The 8,916-nt window shown below is 37.7% G+C and overlaps 1 protein-coding gene across 2 annotated transcripts; it reads left to right on the forward strand.

The window, feature by feature from the left end:
* Window positions 1-1,388: 1,388 nt before the first annotated feature.
* Window positions 1,389-8,612, forward strand: LOC125253867. Of its 2 annotated transcripts, XM_048168103.1 has the most exons (14): window positions 1,389-1,564; window positions 3,340-3,545; window positions 3,639-3,776; window positions 3,931-4,069; window positions 4,543-4,895; window positions 4,950-5,443; window positions 5,536-5,677; window positions 5,786-5,929; window positions 6,456-6,514; window positions 6,611-6,786; window positions 7,185-7,585; window positions 7,675-7,771; window positions 7,902-8,091; window positions 8,242-8,612. In XM_048168103.1, the coding sequence occupies exons 1-14, from the start codon at window positions 1,442-1,444 to the stop codon at window positions 8,382-8,384; spliced, it is 2,805 nt and encodes a 934-aa protein (XP_048024060.1). In that variant the 5' UTR covers window positions 1,389-1,441; the 3' UTR covers window positions 8,385-8,612. The 2 variants fall into 2 exon arrangements, with proteins under 2 accessions (XP_048024060.1, XP_048024057.1); XM_048168100.1 differs by having other exon boundaries at window positions 1,390-1,564; window positions 4,543-5,443.
* Window positions 8,613-8,916: the final 304 nt, after the last annotated feature.

Here is an 8,916-nt window from a genome sequence, read left to right on the forward strand (position 1 = left end):
CCCTTGGTCATTAGTCACTACAAGGAAATGCATTCATCAGATTTCATACTGCTCAGATGATAACCCGAATAGCATATACTCAAAACTAGAGCTCAGACTTCTGCCATAAATACAGAAAATCCCAAATATTTTATTCTAGCAAAGTCCATGTAATTTAATGCAAGGGATTAGGAAGATTTGTCAGCTCTCAGGATCTCATGTAGCCCGATTTTTTGACTATCAACTAACTTATTCCGACCACAAACTGCCCACTAGATAAAAAAGGTCAAATAAATAGCATTGACATACTGTATAATGACCAACAACAGTTTGTTTTGGTTTTAGGTGAGGGTAAATCTGACATAGATGGCACAATTATAGACCAATGTGAGTACAAAAGTCATGAGGTTAGTCTCTGTAAAATGTCATGAAATATGTGTACATTTTATAATCAGCATTTCTTTGCATCCAAAAGTGTATAAAACAACAATTATTTTACTGACAATAAAACTGGATATATTTTATCCAATAAAAAATTTAAAAAATGCTTATTCTAGATTTCATCTTCACAAATTATTATGGAAAGTACTTATTTTATTTTGCTGGTTATTTCAGGCCGAATTATGTTTAATTCTGTGTAATCGATAGTGTAAGAATATTTTACCTGTAACGTGGACTTACAGGTTTTACCTGATTTACATTGTTTTCTGTAAAAAAAAAAAAAAAAGAAATCACTGACACATCCATCATGCAAAAAATCGAAACAAAAACTTTTTTCCCCTCAAGCTTGACATATGATTATGAGTTTAACGCAGTTCTATTATTCTAGCTTTTATAAATAATCATAGAGCACCTTTCAAAGTCTGAAATAAACTTTGTTTGTTAGAGATTTGCTCTTTCGCTGCACTGTGGGTAAGGCAGGTGGCATTTGAGAAAACAAACTGGTATTGTCTAAATAGATTGATGTTTTAAGTCAGGTCTTTGTTATGATTGAGTTCTGGCATCCAGGAAAAATGACAACAGAGCTAAAAATATTCACTGAGCTACTTAAATTCTCCACTGATGCAGAGATATCCATTATTTGCAATGATATTTTCTATTTCTTAACTCCACTGAAAATGTTAGATATGTAATACCAAATTTGGCACTGAATCTGTGTGCAATAAAAGACTGAAAGCAGTTCGTGAAAGTGATTATTTTAAGACCAGCTTGCCCCTAGTGGACACTCGTGACAATGGAATACTTTACAGGTGTATGCTTTAGCAAATACAGTCAGATCAGTGTCTAGTTTCAGATTTTAACCATGTGACTTCTCAGAAGAAGCAAGTATTTTTGTGTGTATGTGTGTGTGATTCAATGCATCACATAGGAACCCATCCCTGAATTCCTGCTCACCTGACATGTATAAAAGCAGATGCCTGTGTGCACTTCACAGTAGAGTGAGCTCAGGGTCTCAGGAACCATGATGTCCTCAGCACTACTGTTGAATTTTCTGCTTCTGGTGTCCATTGCTTCAGCAGGACACCATTATGGAGGCTCAATGACCTTCAGCCCTAAAGGAGCCAATGCAGATGGGAGCATGAGGGTGAGTATTTATTTCTGATTTGTATTAAAAATAACTATGAAAGTGTGGAATTATATAACTGATTTTTATTTATAAAATTATTATTTTTAAATTAAGTGGTTGTAATGTATATTAGAAATATTTTTTTACTTTTCTTTTAAATTATTTTGTAATGATTTAAAAATTATTTGGTAACACTTTACAATAGGTTCATTTGTTTACATTATTTAATGTATTAACTATGAACTAACAATGAGCAATTTGTTATAGTATTTATTGATCTTTGTTATAATGTTAGTTAATAAAAATCCAGATGTTCATTGTTTGTTTATGTAAGTTCACAGTGCATTAACTAATGTTAACAAATACAACATTTGATTTTAATAATATTAGTAAATGTTGAAATTAACATTAACTAAGATTAATAAATGCTGTAGAAATATTGTTAATTCTTAGTTCATGTTAAAGGGATAGTTCACCCAAAAATGAAAATTTGATGTTTATCTGCTTACCCCCAGGGCATCCAAGATGTAGGTGACTTTGTTTCTTCAGTAGAACACAAATGATGATTTTTAACTGCAACCGCTACCGTCTGTCAGTGGTATAATGCATGTCAGCGGGAACTTGGACTATAAGAGTAAATAAAACACGACAGACAAATCCAAATTAAACCCTGTGGCTCGTGACGACACTTTGATGTCTTAAGACACGAAACGATCGTTTTTTGCGAGAAACCGAACAGTATTTATATAATTTTTTACCTTTAATACACCACTATGTCCAACTGCATTCATCACTCGATTCGTTTGGTCTGATCGCGCTCTGACAGCGGCAGTGATGTCTCGCTCTCATAGAAGTATATGCGCGAGACATGAGCTGCAGGGTTTAATTTGGACTTGTCTAAGCAAGTTTTATTTACTCTTATTGTAGAAGTTCCCATCCACTAGCATTATTTGACTGACAGACGGCAACGGTTGGAGTTAAAAATCATCATTTGTGTTCTACTGAAGAAACAAAGTCACCTACATCTTGGATGCGCTGGGGGTAAGCAGATAAACATCAAATTTTCATTTTTGGGTGAACTATCCCTTTAACTAAAGTAGTTAACTAATGTTAACTAATGAAACCTTATTGTAAAGTGTTTTTTACTTAAAGGTGGCCCAATAATAAATATTGTGTCTTCATGCATTCTCAACCTACCAAGTAAATCTTTAATATTTTTCAGTAGTTACTAATTGCAATATAATATTTATGAAAATAAACTCCACACTCGTTTTGGTCCTTCACACATATTCATAACTAAATTATTGTTCTTACTTCCTAATACATTATGCATGGATAAGATAAGCATAAAAACAAAATAATAAAATAAAATAAAAAAATACATGTAGGGGCGTCTGCATCAAAATCTGCATCTTTCACCTGACAGATTACCATTGAGAAAAAATATGTGTGGAAATGAGAAAAAAACACAAAGTGTGTGTTGCCAGACTCTCTTGATGTGAGAAGATCTAGATTTACATGTCTTAAAAAATAATAATAATAATACATGTATTGAAGTGCATGATGGTCAGAAGCAATCATGGAAATAAATCAGATGGTGAAAGTAACTAAATTTTTAAAATTTAATGAGAACTGATTAAAATAATGTATTAATATTTATTGTTGAAAAGTATTTCTGACTGGTCTATATTACACTTAAATATAAAAAAAAAGATATGCATCAATACAGCAAAAAAAAAAAAAAAAAAACTCTACCAATAAGTGTTCTAACTCTACTAGTGTTCTACCAACAGGTTGAGTTTCGAATCAAGCAAACCTATGACCAGTGTGGTTATAATTGGTGGTACTGCGTCTCCGGGAATTGTGGCAATGAATACACAAATGCACGAGGTCAAATCGATAGCAGCTCTAATGGCCGAAGTGCTTATACCAACAGCTGGTGCCAAATGGAAACTGTTGTCACAAGAAACATCTATGGAAACACACCTTTTGACCTGCGGTAAGTAATTCAATATAATTTAAATCATTTGACAACAACTGAAATATTGAATGGTCCATTTATCATAATCTTTAATGCATCATTACATCACAGAGACTCCTCATGCTGCTGGGTGCCCACAGTGAACAATCTTGATTCTTGGTTCTTCCAGACCCACATAGATCTAGGCATAAGGGCTGATACTAATCAACCCAACCGATCACCTGTCACAACTATTTTACAACTTCTACGGTAACTCTTAATTTTATTGAATGTAATTTTCTACGAAGAAGATTCATAGACCTAATGAGAATGCAAAAAAAAAAAAAAAGATGCATGATATTTTTTTCTAAATTAGTAACATAAAATCTGATTGTTTTATCTACTGTATATATTTTTTCATTAGTGTTCCTCAAAACTGTCCTCGTACATACCACCTGATGGCCTACGACCCAGATGGTGACCAGGTCAGATGCAGATATGGAAATCAGCAACAAGTTGAATGTGCCACATGTGACCAGCCAAGTGGTTTCAACGTAAATCAAGTAAGAAACAGACAAAATAATTTGCAGTGATAATTTGATGTATATTGACATGTTTTTTGAAGTATATTGGCAATATGAACCAGTGGTAAGGCCAGAAATCTCCATTTGGGTGGATCTTTGTGAAATAGGGTTATATACTAAATAAACATTCTTATACAAAAAAAAAGAAGAAGAAGTAAGTCACAAAGTAATTTCAAAACAAAACGATTGAAACAGCTATTGTTCCGCACACTGCATTCATAGAAATAGTGGTTGTGACTCTAGCGCCTCACTATACAAATTATATATATATATATATATATATATATATATATATATACACACACAACAGATTATGTTATTTTGTAGTTTCATTTTATTTCCACATCATTAGGATATTCCTCCAGCTTTTTTCATAAATCTGGTTACTGATCCACTCAGTAAAAAATACCAAATGAACATTCACAATAATGAACATCTCAATTCTTCATTAGGATGCCTGTACACTAGACTACAGCTATACCTACAACAGTGGCGTCTACGGATTTGAGCTGATTCTGGAGGACTTCCCAAGGAAACACACCACTCTGGCCTATACTGATGGCTCCAGCTCTTACAGATGCTCTCTGAACGGAAGATACAGAAGTTCAATAGGCTCAACAGCATACCCATGGTATTACCAACAAAGTACCACAAATGTACCATGGTGGCAACAAAGTACAAGTTCTGCTTCACCATCGTGGTGGTGGCAACAGCAACAGCAACAATCGTCCACCACTCCACCTACAACTACACCATGGTGGTGGCAGCAACAATCTTCTACTACTACCGCTTCATCATGGTGGGGGTGGTGGTACCAGCAACAATCGACCACCACTCCACCTACAACTACGCCATGGTGGTGGTGGTACCAGCAACAATCGACCACCACTCCACCTACAACTACGCCATGGTGGTGGTGGTACCAGCAACAATCGACCACCGCTCCACCTACAACTACACCATGGTGGTGGCAACAACAGTCTTCTACTACTACCGCTTCATCATGGTCGGGGTGGTTTCAACCGCAACAGCAACAATCGACCACCACTCCACCTACAACTACGCCATGGTGGTGGCAGCAACAATCTTCTACTACTACCGCTTCATCATGGTGGGGGTGGTGGCAACAGCAACAATCGACCACCACTCCACCTACAACTACGCCATGGTGGTGGTGGCACCAGCAACAATCGACCACCACTCCACCGATAACATCCCAGTGGTGGTGGTGGCTGCAGACCACAACCACAACCACAACAACAAGCTCACCACAACAGTACACGACTACCATAGGTTCACATCAGCGTTCTTATGAACCTTTCAGCAAGATCCCTCTGCAATTCAGTCTTCTCGGTAAGGCTCTCTCAATGATTAGCTAAATAAGAACACAAGATCCTCATATGATTAGTGCCTAATGCATGTCTTTCTGATTCGAATCATTGCAGTTGATTCAGCCGCTCCTTCCTGCACTGAGGGACATTACATACCTCACTTTGTGTCGCCAACTCCACGCAACGGAGAAGAAATCCAAGCTACGCCACTCCATGAACTGGAAATTCGGGTTAAGGCTGTAGCAGCTTATTCAACGTGAGGGCTCATGTGTGAATTAGACCTAATGCACACAATGTTAAAGAAAATAAAATGTTATTTTGATTATTAAATGGGTGTGTAAAATGCTTTTTTTTTAATTCCCAGGGTTTCTGATGTCATTATCAGTGGTCCTCTGAATATAACTAAGCACGCTTTGAGTACTGGAGAGTACGCCATCAGATGGACACCAATGAGGAACGACCTCGGGGATCATTTCCCTGTGTGTTTCATTGCTGAGAGCATGAGCGGGTGGGTAAACTATTCATCCTATTCGAAATCTAGCAGCTAGTGTAACAGACGTAGGCTAGTAAGAGCTGTGCGTGTAAACCTCATTCCCCTAAACTCAAGAGGTGCTCTAGCGACTGACGCTAGAGACTGTGGTCTTTAGCCTCCTTGTTAGAGCGGCCACCTCCCATGCGGATGTGCCAGGGTTTGCGTCCGGCTTGGAGCGGGCATGTGCGAACTAGAGGGGATACATTGGTGCCGTGACCCAGATGGGAGTAAGGTTTTGGGGGGTGAGTGTAACAGAGGCCAGCTAGTAGTCGCTGTGCGAGTAAACCTCACTCCTCTGATCTCAAGAGATCCTCTAGCGACTGATACTAGATGTTGCAGCCTTTAGCCTGCTTGTTAGAGCGTCCGACTCCCACGGCGGAGACCCAGGTTTGAGGCCCGTGCAGAGCGGGATGAGTAGGACCTGGGTGAGGGGTTACACTAGCAACCTTTCACATGAACTGAATTTGATAAATATTACTACTTTTTATATATTTATTTACAGAAGCAGCATTTATCAGTCTGAAATGAGATGTGTCATTGTCACTGTTGGACACCAGACTGGTTAGTAATTCACTTTTTTATTTGGGACAACCATGTGTTGCAGCACAAACAATATAATTTTGGTAAATAATTCTGAATGGTTGATTGCATTTACAGTGGATGCCAATGTGATTTGCACTGGGACCAACATAGTCATTGAAATTGAGCAGCTGCACTCTGTCGGGCTCCACAAAGACTATCTGCGACTCAACGATCCTGCCTGCACTTTGGACTCAAATGGCACTCATGTGTTGGCAAATTTTTCACTCAATGCTTGCGGTACCATGATTGAGGTAAACCTTTTCTCGTGGGCTCAAAATAAAGGAACAGTTTAGCAAAAAATGAAATGGTTGTCATTTTCTCATCCTCATGTCCCACTGAACCCATTTTGTTTTCCATTAAACACGCAAGGTGATATTAGGAAAAACTTGTCTTTTGCAAACAATGAAACTATATGGTGATTTATACTACAAGGCTCAAAAAAGGCACCAAATATATCATAATATGGTCCATATGACTTTTTTAACCATCTTTCACTGAATAGAAAACAGAGGTTTGGGCAATCAATGATCTCCTTTAGCTTTTCCCAGGTTGGAATGATGCTGGTATGCGCAAATGATGCCAAAAATTAAATATTAGGGTGAAACATTTTAAGTGCAGTTTATATTTCATAATCCACTTTTTATTACAGGAGGATGATCAGTACATCATTTTCAAGAATGAAATTTTCTCAACTGATGACCCAAACAGCATAATTACCAGAAAACACGAGGTAGAGATTGAGTTCTCATGTCGTTTTGAGAAGAAAAACAACATCTCACTGGAGTTCACTGCACGGAGACACACGACCACCATCACCGAGAGAGGCTTTGGAACCCTCACCTACAGCTTTGGGCTCTTCAGAACAGCAAACTACTACCAAGAAATAGACGTGATCGCATATCCAGCAGAGTATGAGCTTGGGGAGATGATTTACATGCAGATTGAATCCCAGTCTTCAATCAACAACACTGAGCTTTTCGTCGAATCATGTGTAGCGACACCATTCAATGACCCCAACTACCAAACGTCCTACACAATCATTCAAGATGGGTAAGAACAATCGACCATGAGATGCAGACACAAATTAGCACAGGTAAACGGATCTGTTAGGCTTACTATATATCAATTATTTTCTTCAGGTGCATCTTGGATGAAACAGTAGAGTTCTACACAAGCCACCAGCCAATGGTCCGCTTTGGCCTGCAGGCCTTCCAATTTATTGGAATGCATGAGCAGGTAAAAATTATTATTAATTGGACTACAATGAAAGCAGTTTAGAAGACATACAAAAACATAATGCCGCCACTGACCAATCAGAATCAAGTATTATAGAGAGACATGACATCATCTCTAACTTTCTCTCAAGGTGTTCATCAGCTGTTCGGTGATTCTGTGTGAGGCAAACAATCCCAACACCCGCTGCTCTCAGGGCTGCGTCAACAGCACAGTCGCTCCACCGTCCCACCACCATCGCAAAAGAGAGGCTCCCATCCAGACCGGCAGTCACTTGGTCTCCCAGGGGCCCCTGCGACTGAAGAGGAGTGTAGAGGGTGAAGGTAAAACCTCAGAAACAAGACAACATATAAGAATATTTTCATAGAATGTGATACTATTTTCAAGGTGTATCAAGTGTTGTGCTGGCTGAAATCACAATTGAATCTTTTAAAATAATGTCTAATAACCGATCCCTTGTGTGTTTTTCACAGTGTCCTCCAGTGTCTTAAACCTGAATCTGGTTTTCATTGCCGGATGTCTCCTAGCAGCTATTGGCATGGTGTGTGGTGTTCTCATCTACAAAACCAGGAGACCAGAGGTCAAATATCAACCTCTTCAGACAAATGACATTTAATGGATCGCCTCAAAGACTACAAAATTATTTAATCTTTGCTCTCTTGGGGAAGATTATGATTTTGAAAGATTTGTTTCTGTTTAATCACTTTTAATCAATTTTAATCAAGTTATCTTTCATAACTTATGTCACTGTTTTGGTCTATTAGTGCATATGCTATTAGTGCATATTCAAAAAGAGTTCAAATAATGTACATCCATAGAGAGAAATAAACATTCCTCCTCTGTATTATTCTTTTTTCATGTTCATCAAAGGTAATTTTTGTGAATACAAGCAGCATTAGAAAATAGCGTATTATTATGCATTAGAAATGCATGCATTATTGCATTATAGAATTAGATTGCATATGCATTCAAAATACATGCATTATGTAGCAGGCATATATATTATCAGTGTTGGTTCATTTATGTTGAACAGCTTTCACAGCAACAAGTGAATCAAAATCAATGTCAAATGGACTCAAATGAAATAACCATGAAAATACTTAAAAGAACACTAATTATTAACCATCATTGTTGGGGGTAATGGATTA

The sequence above is a fragment of the Megalobrama amblycephala genome, linkage group LG19 (genome assembly GCF_018812025.1).
Source record: "Megalobrama amblycephala isolate DHTTF-2021 linkage group LG19, ASM1881202v1, whole genome shotgun sequence".
Lineage (NCBI taxonomy): Eukaryota > Metazoa > Chordata > Actinopteri > Cypriniformes > Xenocyprididae > Megalobrama > Megalobrama amblycephala.

Bases quoted from the DNA above. Each gene is read 5' to 3' on its own strand.
- LOC125253867 (XM_048168100.1), top strand. From the start codon at position 1,442: ATGATGTCCTCAGCACTACTGTTGAATTTTCTGCTTCTGGTGTCCATT. The intron at 4,070-4,542 runs GTAAGAAACAGA...ATTCTTCATTAG, and splicing joins GTGGTTTCAACGTAAATCAA to GATGCCTGTACACTAGACTA. The intron at 7,772-7,901 runs GTAAAAATTATT...CTTTCTCTCAAG, and splicing joins TTATTGGAATGCATGAGCAG to GTGTTCATCAGCTGTTCGGT.